The sequence below is a fragment of the Neocloeon triangulifer genome, unplaced genomic scaffold, assembly GCF_031216515.1.
Source record: "Neocloeon triangulifer isolate White Clay Creek 2 clone unplaced genomic scaffold, ASM3121651v1 ptg000014l, whole genome shotgun sequence".
Taxonomy (NCBI): Eukaryota; Metazoa; Arthropoda; class Insecta; order Ephemeroptera; family Baetidae; genus Neocloeon; species Neocloeon triangulifer.
In genome coordinates this window covers 4,859,957-4,879,863 of record NW_026775556.1, presented here as the reverse complement: position 1 = coordinate 4,879,863, position 19,907 = coordinate 4,859,957, and the positions used below count along the sequence as shown (strand labels likewise).

At 35.9% G+C, this 19,907-nt stretch overlaps 3 protein-coding genes across 6 annotated transcripts; all 3 read right to left on the bottom strand.

Moving 5' to 3' along the window:
- Positions 1-382: 382 nt before the first annotated feature.
- LOC132200940 (carboxypeptidase N subunit 2) lies at positions 383-3,738 on the bottom strand. Of its 2 annotated transcripts, XM_059626735.1 has the most exons (4): positions 3,568-3,737; positions 3,128-3,324; positions 2,861-3,051; positions 387-2,775 (listed from the first exon to the last, which is right to left on the bottom strand). In XM_059626735.1, exons 3-4 carry the CDS (start codon positions 3,038-3,040, stop codon positions 916-918), a joined length of 2,040 nt encoding a protein of 679 aa, XP_059482718.1. In that variant the 5' UTR covers positions 3,041-3,051; positions 3,128-3,324; positions 3,568-3,737; the 3' UTR covers positions 387-915. The 2 variants fall into 2 exon arrangements, with proteins under 2 accessions (XP_059482719.1, XP_059482718.1); XM_059626736.1 differs by lacking the exon at positions 3,128-3,324 and having other exon boundaries at positions 383-2,775; positions 3,568-3,738.
- Positions 3,739-4,205: 467 nt separating this feature from the next.
- LOC132200385 (solute carrier organic anion transporter family member 74D-like) lies at positions 4,206-9,023 on the bottom strand. Of its 3 annotated transcripts, none has more exons than XM_059625812.1 (13): positions 8,848-8,953; positions 7,739-7,853; positions 7,461-7,673; positions 7,172-7,405; positions 6,474-6,668; positions 6,193-6,333; positions 5,986-6,141; positions 5,747-5,911; positions 5,384-5,579; positions 5,175-5,331; positions 4,624-4,888; positions 4,464-4,565; positions 4,206-4,407 (listed from the first exon to the last, which is right to left on the bottom strand). In XM_059625812.1, exons 1-13 carry the CDS (start codon positions 8,857-8,859, stop codon positions 4,292-4,294), a joined length of 2,067 nt encoding a protein of 688 aa, XP_059481795.1. In that variant the 5' UTR covers positions 8,860-8,953; the 3' UTR covers positions 4,206-4,291. The 3 variants fall into 3 exon arrangements, with proteins under 3 accessions (XP_059481795.1, XP_059481797.1, XP_059481796.1); XM_059625814.1 differs by lacking the exon at positions 8,848-8,953 and adding an exon at positions 7,902-8,300; XM_059625813.1 differs by lacking the exon at positions 7,739-7,853 and having other exon boundaries at positions 8,848-9,023.
- Positions 9,024-9,470: 447 nt separating this feature from the next.
- Positions 9,471-18,948, bottom strand: LOC132201560 (uncharacterized). Its single transcript, XM_059627796.1, has 25 exons — positions 18,692-18,948; positions 18,023-18,223; positions 17,738-17,971; positions 17,434-17,628; positions 16,901-17,041; positions 16,690-16,845; positions 16,203-16,367; positions 15,873-16,068; positions 15,656-15,812; positions 14,796-15,060; positions 14,639-14,740; positions 14,386-14,580; positions 14,131-14,153; positions 13,689-13,842; positions 13,202-13,414; positions 12,914-13,150; positions 12,136-12,330; positions 11,909-12,049; positions 11,688-11,843; positions 11,301-11,465; positions 10,979-11,174; positions 10,768-10,924; positions 10,182-10,446; positions 10,010-10,111; positions 9,471-9,957 (listed from the first exon to the last, which is right to left on the bottom strand). The coding sequence occupies exons 1-25, from the start codon at positions 18,777-18,779 to the stop codon at positions 9,833-9,835; spliced, it is 4,224 nt and encodes a 1,407-aa protein (XP_059483779.1). The 5' UTR covers positions 18,780-18,948; the 3' UTR covers positions 9,471-9,832.
- Positions 18,949-19,907: the final 959 nt, after the last annotated feature.

The following is a 19,907-nucleotide window of genomic DNA, read 5'->3' as shown; positions in this document are numbered from 1 at the left end:
CACTGTACATGACATTTTTCTAATTGCTTCAGGTTTTTTTTACTTTAATTGAAAACTCCATTCATTCCTAAATCAAAACTGCAATTTTATATCCAGAAAGCATTCAAGTTAATTATTTTGTTACATTTCCATTCCTCTCTATATAATTATATTTAATTTGAAATGAAAAAAAAAAAAGAATGAACTGGTTCCAATCAAATACCCTCCTACATATTGAACCAAAATTTAATATCTAGTAGGTCTCCATATTGTTTGTAAAAACTCAAAAAATATTTTATTTGTAATATATGTAATATATAATTGAAGATTCAGGAAATAAAAATGAAACGAGAAAAATTCTGCAAAAATTAAAGATTTCAAGGATATTTAAATTAATGGAAAAAATATTGAATTGATATTTCTCAAAATATTCAATATATAAAAATAACAATTTTTATTGTCAAGCTATGGATCACATGACAAAGAAATGAGCTTGTTTTACATCAAAATGAATTCAGTGGTGATTAATTATGTATATATTTTAAACTTTAAATTTGTGCTTAACACCAAAATTTTATAAATGAGCGCTTATATTTTATGTTCATTTTAATGGTATTAAACTTTTACCTAATTTACGCTTTATACTTTAATCAAGTCAACCACAAGAAGGGTTTTGCATAACACACAAATTTAATTTAGGCAGCCGCGAGAGCCAGGTGTGGCGCTGGTTGCCTACATTCAGTAAACATGTAAGACGAATTAATCAAAATAATATTGTTTGCACTTTTATTCGCCATGGCTATTTTGAGTGGACTTGTGTATGCACAATTTACAGTATGATATCATCGTACAAATAAAGAGTGACTTTTTGAAATTCGTGCATCTCAACTTTTATTGAAAATAACACAATATTATTTTAAAAAGAAATTTTCTTTATCAAAGTTCGCTCACTTGCGGCACTCTCTCACTTTCCTCAGTGTTATTAACACTTCGTTCCACTTCCACGTTTTGCTCACTGTCCGAGTCATCCGATGACCTTGACACCACACGGTCAATGATGGCCACACTAACGGAGGACGCGGAGAGCAGTACGGCTTCCTCGTAAGTGGGTGGCTGCTCGGCCGCGGCGCGAGCCAGCACTTGATTTTGGCGTTCGTTGCACGGCGTGCACTGCCGCGTGTCGGCACTGTGCACCCTGGTGCGAGGAACTCGCACCGAGACGGCCTCGTCCGAGTCATCGTCCGCCGAATTCTCGCCCCGCTCGGGCTGATTTCGGACGATGTCCCGCCGCCGTCTGCTCGATTTTCTTCCGGCGGCCATCGCCTTTTTTGAGCACATCACGGCGGCCACTATCGTCCCGAGGCATGCAACCAGGATGACCGTGAGCAGGACCGTGTTGTCTCTGGCGGAAGTCGTGGGCTCCGAAGGGACTAAAATGGTGCACGCATCCTCCCAAAATTTTCCACTCACGCTCTCAGGGTCTTGGCACTTCAAAGTGTTCCTTCCAGTTTCGGACAAACGTTCCGTCAGTTCCCACAACTTGATGAACTCAGGGTCTGTGCAGTTGCAGAACCATGGGTTGTCGTACAAATACAAACTGCCCAAATTTTTATTATCTTTGAAGGTGCTTGCATTTAAATTAGTTAATCTGTTTCCTGAAAGATTTATTTTGTGCAGTTTTGTAAGGTTTTTAAAATTTTCATGCGTAACCTGTTTCAAGTGGCAGTAACTCAGGTCCAGGTGCTTAAGGGAGTTGCTTTTTAAGGCGGGAATGGTTTTTAATTCGTTGTGAGATAAATAAAGGGTGTCCAAGCGGCTCATTCGGCTTAAAAAGTTTGGGCCACTCGGCAGTGATTGCAAACGGCACCGGCTGAGGTCAAAAACCACTACGGATGGCATGGTCAGGACACTCGGTAAACTTGTGATGTCGTTTCGAGACAAGTTTAAAAATTGCATTTCGGCGCAGCATGCAAAAAGGTCATGTTGCAATGATTCAATTCGGTTGCTGGAAAGATCAACCGAAACTAAATGTTTCGCGTTAACAAACAAATCAAGCGGAAGCTCGCGAATTAAATTGTGGCTCAGGTCAATTTCGAGTAAAGCCGACTTTTTGGCAAAATTTTCTTTCCGAACGCCAGTAATTTTGTTGCAACTAAAGTAGCCGTGAGTCAGCGAAGGAAGTTGCGAGAGCGCCAACAGTTTTATATCGCAGTGGTCAGCGGTCAGCTCCAAAAGAGCCTTGGACTGCAAGGGGGGATTTTGTGGTAGGTCTAGTTGTTTGTTTCCAGAAATATGTAGGTGCTGAATATTGGGCAGATTTGCCAAACATTTTGCTGGAATTGAGGTCAGGTTGCAAGAGTTGAGGTCAAGCTGCCGAAGGGTTTGGACGTTAAGTTTATCAGGAAATGTTTTTAATGGGTTAAAAGAGAGGTTCAGTGACCTAAGAGCAGTCAGGTTTGAAAATGATATTCCGGAAATCGAGACAAACCCGCAAAAACTCAAATCCAAAATTTCAAAATTCGCACCAACTAAGTCTCCAAGCTGTGTTAAATTTGGATTATTTGACAGTTTCAAATCGTAAATGCGAGAGTTTGTAGCAAATAATTTGCTGGGGAGACTAGTATTGAGTTGATTATGGGATAAATCGACGCTGCGCAGATCTTGCAACCCTCTGAATGTATCTCCCGGAACGAAGGGAATCAAATTGTTTTTCAGGATAAGCGTTTCCAGCTGTGGTGCCAGATGACTTAATCGAGGCGGAAGTGATGTTATCAAATTGTTTGATAAATCCAAAAACTGAAAATTAAATATCAATAAATATTATTTATATTGCATGTATTTTATTCTTTAAAATTAAATTTAACAAAATATTTGTTCTTACCTGCGTAGACACGTGCAGATTTTGTGGAAATTCAGTTAAATTTCTTCCAGAGCAGTCCACTCTCCTCGGCATGCCACTCAAATCGCAAGCACATCCTTCGGGGCAAGGGACGTGCAGGTCAGGCAGCGCGGCCTCGGAAACGGCCCCCGCGAGCACCAACAGCAGCAGTGACCGCAGCATCGTCTCCTGACCTGCGAATTTGTCACAATGAGAGGTGTTTATGTTCAGGTGCAAAATGGGATCGGCAGTATTTTCTCGATGACTCACAGCGAGAGCGAAAATGCAATCAGAAGTGAATCGGTGAGCGCACAGCTGAACTACATCTTTTCTCTCTTGAACTATATGGAGCGCCGCATTAGCGGATTGTTTTATCTCATCGCTCTGCTACAAAGATAAAGAGGAGCTAGCCTGGGCACAGCGCTCTGTGTGTTCTTGTGAGCATTACCCCCCAGCGGTTATCTCACCTGATGAACAAATATATATATTAGACGGCCCATCTGAAGCCAAATGGTGTTATGGAAAAAGCATTATAATTAGAAAAATGATTCAGTTAAATATTCTTTACGATTCTTTATACCGCTTTATACACTTAAGAGATATTTCTACTTGTTTTCCTTATATTATACAATTTTTACACATTTATAGTTTAAAAACTTACTAGTAATTTTCAGTTAATAAATTTTAAGAGGAAAAAATAATTCGCTCACCTTTACATATTGAGAAACGTTGTCAAAGTTTTTTTGACGTGCTCATTAAAATGTAATTAAGCTGTGTGATTAAATGGTTTTGTAATAATTTGTATTGTGGCGCATGCTATGCTAATTTGTATGCCAGTCTGCGGCGTTCGTTGGGCGTTTGCGGCCACGCCGTATAAGGAGGAAGCTCTGGTTCTTGATAATCCACGTGAAATGCATTAGTCGAGTTGGTGTGATGGTGCGTTGCGTTATCGGCCAAGCTAGTGCTATCTTTTGGTTTTGTACAAAAGCTCTAAAGAGAAAATTTTTTCGCGGATATTCACAGAAAGAATTGAAAATGTAATTTTTTTAATTAAATTTAAAATTAAAGAATTAAAAAAAATCAAATAATATATAATACCATTAGAAATTATTAGGAAACCTGAAAAAAAATTAAGTTTTCATTCTCAGCTTTTGTGTTCTTATTTTATCCCTTATCCATAATGAAGAAATTTAATCAATTTTCGATTTGAAATTTATATTCAATGCATCACATTTTTCCTCATATTTGTTGAAAAAAAACTGCAGGTTCAGCGCAGGTTATGCAACTCGCTTGACACTAGTGCTATGCAAGTTGTATAAAACGCACATTACCTCAAAATGAATTAAACTCATTTTCATTTATTAAAAGCTTGTAAGTTTTTCTTTTTTCAAAACAAAACTCCAGGTCACATATTCATATTTCCCTCCTCAATGGTCAGGTATCTACATTTTGAGATTCCTTCTTTTCCCCTTCTTCCTCGTCATAAAGCTGGAGGCCTTTCACGTAATGCCAGACGCCAACATCCCACAGTGAGCCAAAAAATAGGAGACCTATCAGTGCAGTAACGTTAATAATAAAAAATTAAATAGTTTTCTACCAAACAAACCAACTATTGGAATGTTGACCAAATATCGTAATCTTTGCACATCATATATCCAACAGTTTCCTGGTTTGCCGCACGTTTGGCCCCACACAAGGCAAGATAGATCTAGTTTTTAAATATTTACATTTTTTTATAATTTCTTGCGCATTCATTTGCAAATTACCAATCAAATATCCGAACACAATTGGTCCAGGGATGAAAGCGAAAACGCATAGAAGAAATTCGGCTAACGCAATCGATAGGGGCTTATCCTCAGGGTCGACGCACCTGAAGTGGATTAAAGTGTTTCCTGCTCTACCGGTGGCGGCAAGAAATCGCTGAACGCATTGGATGATAATGAAAAACATAAAAGCGCGATTGCAGTCAACAGGACACGTACCGTCCACTATGGGACCACCTCCCTCTACGCACGTACAATTTGTGAAAACCTTTAAAACAAAAAATCATGAAATGATTAATGGTTAAAAGTTTAAAAATAATATTTAGCAAATAAGCAAATCTACTTATAGCTGAAAAAAAATATTTATTTGAGGCTTGAATTATTATTTATATCTACTATTTTTTTTAACAAACTATTTAATAAATTTTAAGTATTAACAGTGATTTGGAATTAAAATTCTTTACCGGTTGCTTCTTCCTTTATAATTTTTTTCTCCTTTATATTTTTCCATTTTTTTTTTAATATAATCAAAACCAATCAAAATGTAACCTTACTTTTAACAACGAGTTTTCTTCATTCCAACTCGCATCCTGACACCCTGCATGACACGGTGAGAAAAATGTGGTTTTCGAAGGAATATGACAAACTGGTGAGTATCGGAGGGAATCAAGACACGAGCAGTTTGCATTGCAATCGACCCCTAAATTTAGTCTGGTGAAGCAAAATGTTCTTCACTAATTATATTAAGATAATATTCACTCACGTTCCATCTAATTCAGGCGTTCCTTGCAAATTGAAAGTTTCGCACCCAATAAAAATTATTACAATAAATCCAAAGAAGTCAACAAATTCGGTAATCACATTCCAGCAGGCCAGAATTCGGGCGTTTGGTTTAAATTTGTAAATGGTCAACGCAGAAACCAGCACACCGGCTCCGGTGCATAAAAGTCCAACAGAACCTAAATTGGTAATAATGTAGAATAAAGATTTGAAATTCTTAAGGAATTTTAATAATTTTTTTTTCTCGGTCAATAAATACTTTGATATTTGAAAAAAGATATAATATTTCATAGTTCTGGATTAACTTAGTGGGAAGGAGGCGTTGCGAGATGCGAGCAATATTTACCGCTTATAAAACTAGCCGTGGAGGCCGACTGGTGGAACTGCGTCTCCATGTATTTGGGCATGAAGCTCCACTGGCCAATCAAGCCAAAGGCAAAGAAAACGCTGCTCATATTATTGCAAAATAGCACCTTGTTCTTCATCAATCGCAAAATTGCTGCTTTGAAATCTGACAAAGAAAATATTTTTCAATGAGATATTAAAAAATTCTTCCCTACGTTTAAATGATCAAGTGATTATTACCTGAAAATGATTGTTCAACCTTTTTAAGGGGGTCATAAGAACGTCCGGCCGCGGATGCAGCAGCCATACTACGCTGCGTGGCCCGCGGAAGGCTTCGAGGAAACATGGCCATCAACGACGCAAAAAGGAGGCATATTATGCCAAACGGCGCCCACCCTTGAGTATTCAAAATTGCTTACGTATATATTTTGTATTTAGTTTTTATACCGAACCACCATGCTCCAATCCAGCGAGTGTCTTCTGTAGTAATGACGGGGGTCAAGAGAGGGTCAACATACATTTTTAAAGCGTATGATGACAACATGAATCCGAAAGTAGGGCCGATCATACCCAAACATTGACTTACGGCTGGAAAATTTCAAATTCGGTGACATTATTAAAATGATAGGTCTTATTTAATCCAAGCCAAAACTACAATTGCTAGAGATTTTTTTAATTAATTGCAAAAAATTCAAAATGGTTTTTGCTTTTATATTAACATTACTTGCCGATAAGAACAGGTGATTTGTTTTTCTTGGCGTTGTCGTCCAAATAGGAAATGCCGAGCGTGTAGTAAACGGCACCTCCTACGCCCTGAAGAAGATTCGAAGCAAGGAAAATTAAGGCGGAAATGTTGCCTGAACTGGCATGTTCGCAATCCTCAAATTCTACGTGGTTGTTTCCACAAAGCGTCACCTTGGGCCCTATTTTTATTTGGCACGAACAATAGTTAAAATATTTGAATTGAAATTGAGCTCATTTGAATGAATAAAATAAACAGCTTCACTAATCTTCGTCACGGTCTGCGAACCTATTTCATGAGCAAAGGCGCTAATCTCACTGACCCTGAAAATGCTGCGACCCTGAAATACGGTCGTAGACCGTGACCAATCAAATTATAATAAATAGTGCTCTGCGTTTGATGTTATGTTATTATTATAAAATATTAATAAAGGGAAAATGAACCAATGATTTATTTTATCTATTTTTATCAATAAAATTTTGTTAAAATAAAGTTATACATTTTCATGTATTTTTTTTCACTCTTTAAAGAGCAGGTTAACATTTTAGAATTGTGTTGTTGGCAAGATCAGAAACAAAACTAATGTTCAATTATAATGCCCAAATGAAATGGAGAAAAAACTGGAAACTTTTTAGAGTGTGATAAATAATTTAAATCATTTAAATTAGTATTCAAGAATAATACCTGAGGTGCCCGAAGCATTGAGTGATTGAAACTCATTTCCAAACTCTCTGGTGAGTGAAAGGGCAGTGTCGCCGGGTCCATAGAGCCAGTGAGGAATGAGACGTATGAAGCAAGAGAGTCCAACAACGGCGGTTCCCCACGCGACCCATCGAGGTTTATGACCTGCCCTGCCCCAGTAAGTGAGAGGCAGATTGGCGACTAATCCTCCGATGTCCCAAGCACAATTAATCAACCCTTAATCAACCAAAGCAATTATTTTCTAATTGATTATATTTATATGTAAAGTTACCGGAGTAGGCGCTTGGGATTTGGAAGCGTTTTTCCATTGTACTGATGGTGCCCACAAAAAAAGCGCCCAGGGCGTGTTGCGCGCAACCTATAAGGCCGTAGACCAACATGTAGGTCTTCGTGCTGGCAAATTTTTGCAGCCACGGATAACGGAAAAATCCCACACCACATTGTGTTTCTTTTTCCAGCAAATCGGCCTCAAGAACAGAAGCAACTGAAAATTTATCATTAGAAAATTAATGAAAATATTTCTTTCCTGACCGACGCCTCTGATCTTACCCGGATGCTCTGCCGCCATCGGTACTCGTGTTGTGCTCATATGTGTGCAAAAATAACTGCTCGCCGAACAATCCTCGGACACGGCTTTTGCACACTCGCGCGCACGGTGGACCAGCTGACGCAAAATTACACGAGCAATTTAAATATTTTATATTTCTCCTACCTTCTCTCTAAAATGAAGTTAACGACGTGGGAATTCCATGGCTTAATCTTCGTGAGTTTTAAACCATGCTCTCAAAATTGTTTTTCAAAATTGCCAATAATTACGGGTGTACATGAAATTTTTCAAAAATATAAATGAAAGCAGACTTTATAATTCAGTTTCAAGTGGTCGTATGATGGAATTATGGTTGAGTTTGTCTCATTGCAATCTACCAAATAAAATTGTGCTTCAAAGTCACTCGTCAAAGGTCAAGGTCACTGATTTTAATAATTTAATTTTTCAATTTTTCTTCCTAAAATTGAAGCAGAACGTTGAATGTTAAATTTGACTCCAAATTAAGGTTTTCCAGACTCCTTTTTTTGTGACAAGTTTTGTTTAATTTAGAGTAAAAATTATTTAATTTTAAATAATAATAATATAAAATCGTTTTTCGTCAAGTTTTTATTTCAAGACATGAAAAAATTAAAACGGTGTCTAATCCAGTCTATGCTTTTTCGAATTATCGAAAAAATAAATTTAACGATTTTCTGTTATATTAATAATGCTTCTAATATTCACTTTTATTAATTTTAATGAGCTTCTTTTCGTAATTACAATTTGTTACAATTAGGCTTTCATTACAAATTAAATAGAGTAAGGATAATGCGATATAATTGATAAAACTAAAATTATCCTTTTACATGTATTTCTAAAATTTAATTGTAGGGATGAGTAGGTTGCTCGATCTCGGCAAGCAGTTTTCACGCACAGCACCAACGGCGGCAGAGATTTATATGCATTTGATTTTATTTAACAATCTGCAATTTTATTGTATTATTTCAATACTTCTGCTTTTTCCAATAACAGTAAACTTTTTTTCTATGAACAAAATAATAATAAAAAGTTGTAAAGAAACTGTAGCAATCGGTCAAAAAATCATTTAAATTTAATAAATACGTTTAAGCACCTGTTTGGTCATTCAACAAATTGTCCTGCGGCGTCGATTCCTCTGGCTCAGAGTCCGGACAGATCCTTGACAGGTCAGGAGTGGCCATGGCGAAATTATTAGCTCCGTTGGTTCATGAATATAGAGCAACTGGCCGCCGTTCAAATCAATGCAAAGCCAAGTTGACTCGATAGAGGACCTTAATGTTAAAGAGATAAAGGCGTTTTCGTAATTCTTATGTCATCAAGCAGCCACTGATAATTTTTCCCACTCAAGCAAATAAAGAACGCGCCCAAAATTTTACATTTTGCAGTGCAGTGGATGATTGTTTGAAATCCAAGATCATTAAACTAATTTTCTGATTTCACAGCCAATATGTTTAAAAAAAATTATCTTCTCAAACAGAAAATTTTTTAATTATCAGAGTGGAAATTTTCAAAATAAAAAAGGAATACCAGGTTTCTAGTCTAAAAAATTACAAGAACGTCCCCTTTTTGAAACGAAACAATGTTATGCCGACTGTGACTGTTTTAACTATGTAACACATAATTAAAAATGTATGTAAATATTTATCATTTGCATTACAATAATAAATAAAAAATAAAAATTAAATGAAATTTATTTAAAATTTTATCTTTATTTAATAGAAATTATTTTTCTTAAATTTACATAAATTTTTATATTTTTATTTATTTTATCTAACACTTTTTAATGATAAAAATAATAATGAATGCAGTTACTTAAATTATATATTTAATTATAAATACAATGGTAAACTATAAATATTTTTTATCACTCTTTTTCATATACGACTTTAAATTATACCACTAAACACTAATTGAACAAATATAAATTTTATTTCTACAGTCATGTCTTCTATATGTCATCAGTTGTAGCTTTTCATAAGTCACCATTAACATTTGGGTCTCTGCCGGCCATCAATGTCAATGCATTATTTGAAAGTTGAAACCATTCGCTCCTCGGGTGGTTCAGAGTGGTTGAAGACCTATGTAAGAGCAAACCATCGTGGTTTGCTCTTTTTCTTATTTTCATCCTTTTCGTCGTAAAGCTGAAGACCCTTTGCATAATACCATACGCCGATATCCCAAAACGTGCCCAAGAGTAAACAGACTAATTTCGAGATTGTTAAAATTTGCACATTTAAGAATAAGATCCAACTGACCAACTATTGGAAGGTTGACCATATATCGCAACTTTTGCACGTCATAGAGCCAACAGTTCCCTGGTTTGCCGCAAGTTTGGCCCCACACAAGACAAGTCATGTCTATTTTAGGAATTATAATTTTGTCTCATATACCATGTTTTTATTTTACTGTTAAAATTGAAAAAATTACCAATCAAATATCCAAACAATATTGGTCCAGGGATGAAAGCAAACGCGCAGAGAAGAAACTCAGTTAGGCCGATAGCGACAGGCTTATCTTCAGGGTCGACGCATCTGAAGTGGATTAAAGTGTTTCCTGCTGTCCCAGTGGCGCCGATGAACCGCTGGACGCATTGAATGATAATGAAAATCATAAAGGCGCTGCTGCAGTCCACTAGGCAGGGGCCATCCATAATGGGACCTCCGTCCGCCACGCAGCTGCAATTTGTGAAAATCTTGAAGCAGAAAAGCATTTGAATTTTAATTTTTATATGAAATATGAAACTGCTGAAATTTATAGAAGTAATAGAGCTGCTTAAAATGCAGTTAATATTATTTGAATTTTGGTTATGAAAACTCATTTTTAATTTTAATTAGTGTAGGCAAAGTTATGTTGATTAAAAGTAATTGAAATTTTGTAAGAAAAAATTGAAATGAAATAATCCAAAATCCAAATAATCAAATTATGGTAAAAAAAACCACCAGCGATAATATTAAATTTTTACTTAAATCCTTATTTGTGGATTTCAAGAGCAAATTATTGAAATTGTTCTTACTTTTAACGATGAATTTCCTTCACCCCAACTGGCGTCAACACATCCCGCGTGGCACGGCGAAAAAAATGTGGTCTTTGAAGGAATATGACACACAGGTGTGTACCGGAGTGAATCAGGACATGAACAGTTTGCGTTGCAATCAACCCCTAAATTTAGTCTAATTCAAATTTTGATATCAAAAGTTGATCTTTCGTAACAAATAATCACCCACGTTCCGTCTGGTTCTGGCGTTCCTTGCAAATTGAAAGTTTCGCAGCCAATAAAAGTGACTGCAAGGAAACCAAAGCAGTCCAGAAACTCGGTGATCACATTCCAACCGGCGACAGCTCGAGCGTTTGGTTTGAATTTTGAAATAATCAAAGCGGACACCATCAGTCCGGCTCCAGTGCATAAAAGACCGACGGAGCCTAGAAATTATATTATTATTGCCTCTAGATTTTTACTTACATGAAAATTGAAAAATCTTTTTTTTTTTAATGCACATCTCTAAAGGGGAAAGTACTGAAGATGTTTGAGATTTGCTAAATAATCACCTGTAATGAGATTAGCCGTTGAGGCGGACTGATGGAATTGCGTCTCCATATATTTAGGCATGAAGGTCCACTGACCAATGAGGCCAAAGCAAAATAAAATGCTGCTCACGTTGTTACACAAAAGCACCCTGTTCTTCATCATTCTCATAATTGTCGCCTTGAAGTCTTAAAAATTTCATTAAAAACGTATTTTTTGTGTTACAATTTTAAAGAAGATAAGGATATTTAATAATTAATAAATATAAATAAAAAAATTATTTTCCCTCATCATTAATTATCAAATATTTTTTTTTTTTAAATGTCAAAAGTTTTAAAATTTACTCAAAACTTTTGTTTTTGAATCTAATTTCAAAGATTTCAAAATTAGCAGAAATCTCCAAATATTACCTGCTATTGATTTCTTGACTTTTTCTTGGGGATTGTATGTACGACCGGCCGCAGTTGCAGCGGCCACACTACGCTGGGCGGCCCTTGGAAGGCTACGAGGAAACATGGCCACCATCAAGGCAGTGCACAAACAAACCGTTCCAAACGGAGCCCAACCTATATTTTTAATATTTTTTTTATTGAAATAAAAAAAAAATCAAAATTAATATTTTTTTTTTTACCAAACCACCAAGCTCCTATCCAGCGAGGGTCTTGCGGCGTAATGACTGGCGTCAAAGTTGGATCAACATACATCTCTAATGCGTAAGATGAGATCATATAGCCTATGGTAGGTCCAACCATTCTCAAACATTGACTTATTGCTGGAAAAAGTGAAAAATTTTATTTTTTTAATTTGAAAATTGGAATAGGAAAAATAACAATGCGGGAATAGTTGTGCAATACTTGCCGAGAAGAACTGGCGCTTTGTTTTTCTTGGCGTTGTCATCCAAGTAGGATATTCCGAGAGTGAAGTAAACGGAACTGCCGATGCCAAGAACAATATTTGATGCGAGAAATATGAAGGCAGATATACTGCCTGAACTAGCATTTTCGCAATCTTCAAATTCGATATGCTTGTTTCCGCAAAGAGTCATCTTTGGCCCTATTTTAATAAATAAAACACCAAACTAAAATTATGAATATTTAATGTATTATTATTAATAATATTACGTCAGATGATAAGAAACCTTGTAAAATAAAAATTATCTAAAAAACTGAAAACTGTGCTTTTATCTTTAAAATCAGTACTTTGAATAATATAATATAAGAATGAAAAATGTCATATTTATTTGCCATTGGAATTTTCCCATCCCTCACCGCCCTATCTGAAATTGCATCTACTCGTTAGCTAATTGCTTTTTTCTTATCTCCTCGAACTCTTAAATGGGATACATATCATGGTAAAAATTTATTAACAAAGTCAGGAATTTTTAAATTTGTTAAAAGGGGGCAATATAATTAAGAAACAGAAAATTTAATGCTGAGCTGAGAAAATGAATTCCTTTTCCTTTAAACTCAACCATTTTTCTTTACAAAATTTTACTAGATTTCTCTTTTCTGTGATGCCTTTTGATCGCGTTAGTTCACATACACGAGAGTGCTTAGTAAAATTTTACAAAGCGGAGAATGTTATTTATGTTTTTTTCATTAGTTAGTAAAGTATACAATTCATAAACATTTCTTACCTGATGAAGTGCCAGAGTCATTGAAAGATCGAAACTCAGTTCCAAACTCTCTGGTGAGTAAAAGGGCATTTTCTCCTGGTCCGTAGAGCCAGTGCGGGATGAGACGGATGTAGCAGGAGATTGCGACGAGGACGGTGCCTGAAGCGACCCAGCGCGGTTTGTGACCAGATCTGCCCAAATATGAGGCGGAAAGGTTCGCAAACAATGCCCCAATATCCCATGAACAATTAATTAAACCTTAATTTTACACATAATTAGTGAATGAATTTTAATTTTTAATTAAGGTACCTGAGTAGATGCTGGGTATTTGGAAGCGTTTTTCCATTGTACTGATGGTGCCCACGAAATAGGAGGCCAGAGCGAATTGTGAGCAACCAATCAGGCCGTACACCAAAACATAAACCTTTTTGCTGGCTAACTTTTGTAACCAGGGAAACCGGAAAAATCCAATGCCACATTCTGTCTCTTTTCTTAGTAAATCGTCTTCGCAGGCAGTAAAAACTTAACACAAAATTTATAATAAAATCGGATTATAATTAAAAATTGTTGTCAATATATCAATTTTCATTTATGTTTCAAATGCTTGGGCATGAATTAAATTGATTCCTTTTTTGTAAATATGAAGCATAAAGCGCATTTCTTATGAAATATTATAAATAATATAATATATAGTTTAAAAAGATAACCGCGTGTGTTGCCCAATTTTTTTTATAATGATAAATTAAAATTTTATATTAAAAAAAATACAACAACAATTATAGTACAAATTGAGCACCTGGTTGGTCCGTTAACAAGTTGTCCTGCGGTGCTGATTCTTCTAATTCAGGGTCACGGGAGACCCTGGAGAGGTTAGAGGTGGCCATGATAGTTTGTGGAAAAACTATGAGGTGCTCTGGATCATGGCTTGCGAATGGCTGGTCGCGCGCGGACTAGAGATGCAAAGCAAATATGCGACACAAGAGGCTCCCTCATCTAATCTTGATCAAAGAGATAGGACCCTATCGTAATTCATTCAGCCAGACAAATAACTTGCCTAACTCAAGAGAGACGCATTCAGCATTAATGCTATTGTTGTTGAATTTATTTTTTTGATGAGCGAAAATATATTTCCAATCGAACGGTGACGTTCATTGTCAGACTGTTTAATTTTCACATCTAAAAATAATGTATAATTTGTGAAGTGAAGTCAGCCTTTTAATTTTAATGCTTAATAATACAAGATGAAGTTCTGTGTACCCAACTTTAAAAAATCTCGTTGATTTAAAACTTAAATGTAAAACATAATTTTTTTTTCTATAAATTAACTTATAACAAAATCTTGAAGCTGTAGATGTGCGGCATGGTTATTACAGACGGAATGAAAGTTTAAAACGATATTAACAACAATACAATAATTTATGGAAATAAATTTTATAGTTTTTATAACAAAATAATTATATGTTAATTCTTCACGTTTTCCATTTGTCATGAACTGTAGCTTTTTCGTCTGAAGTCGCCAGAAATGTTCAGATCACTGCCTGTCATTAAAGCCATTGCATTGTAGGACACCTTTCGCTCTTCAGGTGGTTTGCTTTTCTTCTTTTTTCCGTCTTCCTCGTCATAAAGCTGAAGACCTTTCACATAATGCCAGACGCCAATATCCCACAATGTGCCCAATAATAAGCAACCTATTTTTTTTTAGAAAATTCAAAATTTTGCGTTATAAATATTTTGGAGTTAACAAACCAACTATGGGAAGGTTGACCAAATATCGCAACTTTTGCACGTCATAGAGCCAACAGTTTCCTGGTTTGCCGCACGTTTGGCCCCACACAAGACAAGCCATATCTGATATTAGAATTATTTATATTTTTTAACTTTTACTAAAATTAAATTTTTTTACCTATCAAATATCCATACACTATTGGACCGGGGATGAACGCGCAAACGCAGAGAAGAAACTCGGAAAAGCCGATGGCGACGGGTTTGTCCTCAGGGTCGACGCACCTGAAGTGGATTAATGTGTTCCCTGCTTTTCCGGTGGCGCCGAGGAACCTCTGGACGCATTGAATTATGATGAAAAACATGAAGGCGCGACTGCAGTCAACAGAACACGGACCGTCTACAATGGGACCTCCGTCGTCCACACAGCTGCAGTTTGTGAAAATCTTTAAGCATGAAGAGTATTAATTATTTTCCAATATTTCATAAATTGTTTACATCTGAAAAAATCGGGTAGAAATAGAGACCATTTTGCTACTTATATATTTAGAAAAAAGTATTAAGACTTTTAGTTTTTTTTTTATTTATTTTCAAATTAGTTTTAATCAAATAATTTACGTTTAAAACCTCTTTAAGTTTATGATTTGGTGGGATAATGAGGAAGGACTAGAATTTTGTTAAAAAAAAAACAGTAGCTCATATTTTAACATAATTATACTAATTAAATTATTTAAGAAATGAAGCGATCGGGCTTTTCCTCGTTGCAGAAAAATTGTTTTTATTAAAAAACGCGTTTGCTCATGAAATAGGGTCGCAGACCGTGACTGAAACTGGTAGAGCCATTAGTTTTTGAATAAAAACAATTTTCGGGAAAAGCCCGATCGCTTCATTTCCATGATCATCTCCTCGAGTGTCAACTTCTTCAAATAAATTATTTAACTTTATATCTCTATAGAAAATACGGAAGAAATATAATTTAACTTTTCACATGAAGATGTAACAATAATTATTTGCTTTAATTTTGACAGAAATGAAACGTACTTTTAAAGATGAATTTCCTTCGCCCCAGCTTGCATCCACACATCCCGCGTGGCACGGCGAGAAAAATGTGGTCCTTGAAGGAACATGACAAACTGGTGAGTACCTGAGGGAATCAGGGCACGAGCAGTTTGCGTTGCAATCAACCCCTAAATTTAGCCTAAACCAAATTCAAACACTAAATCCTTTGTAATTGATTCAAGACAAGTTTATCACCCACGTTCCATCAGGTTTAGGCGTTCCTTGCAAATTAAAAGTTTCACAGCCAATAAAAGTTATCGCAAGGAAGCCAAAACAGTCGATAAATTCGGCGATCACATTCCATCCGGCGAGGATTCGGGCGTTTGGTTTGAATTTGGAAATAATTAACGCGGACACCATCAGCCCTGCTGCGGTGCACAAAAGTCCGACGGAGCCTGGAAATGTGGAAATTATATCAACCTGCTGATTAATGAAGGAACGTGAGGGTAATTAAAAATTTTAAGCCTCTTAATGACGGCTCAAACTTTGCTGCGAGAGTTATAATTCTTTGAGCGAAATATATAATCACCGCTAATGAGACTGGCCGTGGAGGCGGACTGATGGAACTGCGTCTCCATGTATTTAGGCATGAAGGTCCACTGGCCAATTAGACCAAAGATGAAGCAAACGCTGCTTAGATTGTTGCACACCAACACCCTATTCTTCAGCAGGCGCTTAATCGTTGCTTTGAAATCTGATAAACAATAGTTTCTAGAAATTATATCTTGGAATTGAAAGAAAGCTAAAATATTTCCAAAATGAAAAACAAAACGGTTAAATTAAGATTTCAGTGATATTTAAAATCGTTGAAAACAATAGTTATTAATTATTGGATTTTTATTGAAAGTTTATAAAATAAATATGAAATAAAAAGACATTTTGCAACTAAATATCAGAAGCGAATAAAGCTTTGTGAAATGTTATTATTCAGCCATTTTTTGGAAATGAATACTTTTGTTTCACGATCACCTCTTAAAAATAGTTATGCTTAATAATTATTTTAAATAAAAAAATACCTGCTATGGATTTTTTCGCTTTTGCCTGGGGGTTGTAAGTACGACCGGCCGCAGAGGCAGCGGCCACACTTCGCTGGGCTGCCCTTGGGAGGCTGCGAGGAAACATGGCAACCAGCCCGGCCAAACATAAGCAAACTGTACCAAACGGCGCCCATCCTAAATTGTAAAAAAGTAAAATCTTCACAATACTTAAATAAATAAAATACTTTACCTAACCACCAAGCTCCGACCCAACGAGGGTCTTTTGTGGTAATGACGGGGGTTAAGAGCGGGTCAACGTACATTTCTAATGCGTAAGATGCTAACATATATCCCAGTGTGGGGCCAATCATTCGTAAACACTGACATACAGCTGCAAAATGAATTATAGCAATGACAATGTAAACTATTCATGCATTTTTTTAAATGCTACTTTTTTAAGGATAGCATAACGGTAGAGTATTTTAATTTTAGGGTTTGAATAAGGAATTTGACTGTTATTCTTTCCAATAAATCTTATTAATAAGGATGAAACCACTAAAAAAATAATTAAATTTTAATATATAATAAAAAGACTTCAAATTTATCAATAAAACTAGGGATAAAAACAATTTTTTTTTCTCGAACATAAAATATCTTGCAGAGCTTTATTGAAATAGATTCTGATTGTTTCATGGTGCGTTTGTTTATTTTATTCCACGAGAGATAAAGTTGAGATAAAAAAATATTTTATTTTTTGTATATTGTGTTGTGGTATATACTTGCCGAGAAGGACGGGCGCTTTGTTTTTCTTGGCGTTGTCGTCCAGGTAGGAAATGCCGAGCGTGTAGTAAACGGAACTGCCAATGCCGAGAACAACGTGCGCAGCGAGGAAAATGAAGGCGGAAATGTTGCCCGAACTGGCATTTTCACAATCTTCAAATTCGATGTGGTTGTTTCCGCAGAGGGTCATCTTTGGTCCTGTTGAGTTTGTGTTAATAATTGGAAAGAAATAAAATAGATTCATAATTATTGTTTATGATAAATGGTAAAAAAATATAATTTTTTGTAATTTATATTAGAAAACTACCTGACGTGTCAGATTCGTTGAGAGGTCGAAACTCAGTTCCATACTCCCTTGTGAGTAAAAGGGCATTTTCTCCTGGTCCGTAGAGCCAGTGAGGAATGAGGCGCATATAGCAGGAGATCCCGACCAGGACGGTGCCCCAGGCGACCCAGCGCGTCTTGTGACTTGCCCTGCCCAAGTACGCCGCGGACAAATTGGTGAACATCGACCCGATGTCCCACGAGGAATTAATCAACCCTTAATAAAAAATAAATTAAAACATCACTTTTTCATACAATTTTTAAGTACCCGAGAAGGTGCTGGGTATTTGGAAGCGTTTTTCCATTGTACTGATGGTGCCCACAAAATAGGAGGCCAGAGCAAATTGCGCACAGCCGATCAGGCCGTAGATTAAAACGTAGGCCTTTTTGCTGGCAAATTTTTGCAGCCAGGGAAACCGGAAAAATCCGATTCCGCATTGCGTCTCCTTTTCCAGCAGATCGTCATCAACTGAATTACAAATTGAACATTGACCTTATCTCGAAATCATTTAATTTTGTAATTACTGTGAATTACAAAGACTCATATTAATAGCTATTTTTTTTATCATAGTTTCTTTTTACTGTTAAGCTGATGCCTAAAGGGCCTAATCGAAGTAATCAAATAAAAATAAGTAATACATAACATAAATATTAATTAAGTTTTCTCCAATAAAAGACAATGTGTACAATCCAAAGACAATAAATAATTTTTTTAGTCAATTTATATTATGTCTTGTCAATTTTTTTTAATTGTAAAACAAAAATATAATGCTGGTAGAAATTGAAACTTAAAAAATTTAAATTATGTTAGTTTCGATTATTTTTAAATTAAGTAAATGACAATAAATAAAAGTAATAAAATAAAGAAGTAATATTTTTATTTTTAAATGTTGGAATTTAATTGTAATTGTAACTTTTAATAACTCATTTTGAGTACCTGACTGGTCATTCAACAAATTGTCCTGCGGCGCCGGCTGGTCTAGTTCGGGGTCCGGGCAGACCCTGGACAGGTCAGGGGTGGCCATGGCAAAACTAGATGCGATGGGTCATGGCTGAGAAGCGGCTGGGGCAACCGGCCACGGACTAGATGCAAAGTCAATTATTGTTGCTCGCCAGCGACCCAAGGCCCCTCTACTCTTTTGTTAAGTGACAGTGCCCTATCGTAATTCATCCAGCCACTGATAAATAATTTGCCCTGCTCGCGCCACATTCGCTTGTTATTTGCAAATGTTGCACTCTCGCTATGGTGAATGCGCACAACTGCGCTAACAAGACTGAATTCGCCTTTTGTCAAAGATTGCGATCTGTCGATTCAAGCTCGTACGCGAGCTGCGACACTTAATCCACCTTCTGCTCATCCTCTGTGTACATTTTGTGCCGAGACTGCATTGATTTGTTTGAAGGAAGTGTAACGTTATCTTGAGACTTAATGCGCATCAACCATGATACTTTAAACTATTCAAACAACAATTAATCTTTTTTTCTTTCCCTCTCAAAAATCATAGAATATACGTAGTAATAATTGTTTTCATTTTTTTTTAACTTTGACTTGTTTGAAGCAAAAAAGTTTATAAAGTAAATGTTAAGTTTACTTTGTTTAATTTTTTTCAAGACTTTAAATTTAAAAATAAGTTTTTTTTAAATAAAAATTTGTATTAACTTGTTTTTTTTTTTTCATTTATTAACTTTGAAAAACAAATTTTTGTTTTTATTTTAATCACTAACTTTTAAGCTTCAAGATATAATATTACGTAATAATTCAAGATTAAGATTAAAAATTGGTGGCTAATCCACTTAGAAAACAAAACGTCGTCTGCTTCTTTAATGGAGTTCATTTTTATTTAAATAATTTTTCATTAATTATTCACAAAAATTTCAATTTCTTCACATGCATTATTGATATGAAGCCTAGAAATTCTCTTTAAATCTGAAACAATAACAATCTTTGGTCTACGTATATAATTATTAGTTTTGCGATTGCGACGACACGCGCTGTTCTAGAGGATGTGCATTTTGCAGTTTGCCTATGCCCTCGCGCATTATTTGAGTGAATTATTGCTTACCTTCAGGGAAAATGCACGTGGCAAGTGCGTATTTTATTTGCCAGATAGGTCACTAATGCCTCAGTACACATCTCTCGCAGCGCCTCATCT

Coding starts and splice junctions, on each gene's coding strand:
- LOC132200940 (XM_059626736.1), bottom strand. CDS start 3,040: ATGCTGCGGTCACTGCTGCTGTTGGTGCTCGCGGGGGCCGTTTCCGAG. Junction 2,776..2,860: donor ATCTGCACGTGTCTACGCAG/GTAAGAACAAAT, acceptor TTTAATTTTCAG/TTTTTGGATTTATCAAACAA.
- LOC132200385 (XM_059625812.1), bottom strand. Junction 7,406..7,460: donor AATCCCAAGCGCCTACTCCG/GTAACTTTACAT, acceptor TGGTTGATTAAG/GGTTGATTAATTGTGCTTGG. Junction 4,566..4,623: donor TGTGTTCGGATATTTGATTG/GTAATTTGCAAA, acceptor TTTAAAAACTAG/ATCTATCTTGCCTTGTGTGG.
- LOC132201560 (XM_059627796.1), bottom strand. CDS start 18,779: ATGGCCACCCCTGACCTGTCCAGGGTCTGCCCGGACCCCGAACTAGAC. Junction 11,844..11,908: donor GATAGGAGCTTGGTGGTTTG/GTAAAAAAAAAA, acceptor TTAAAAATATAG/GTTGGGCTCCGTTTGGAACG. Junction 10,112..10,181: donor ATTGTTTGGATATTTGATTG/GTAATTTTTTCA, acceptor TTCCTAAAATAG/ACATGACTTGTCTTGTGTGG.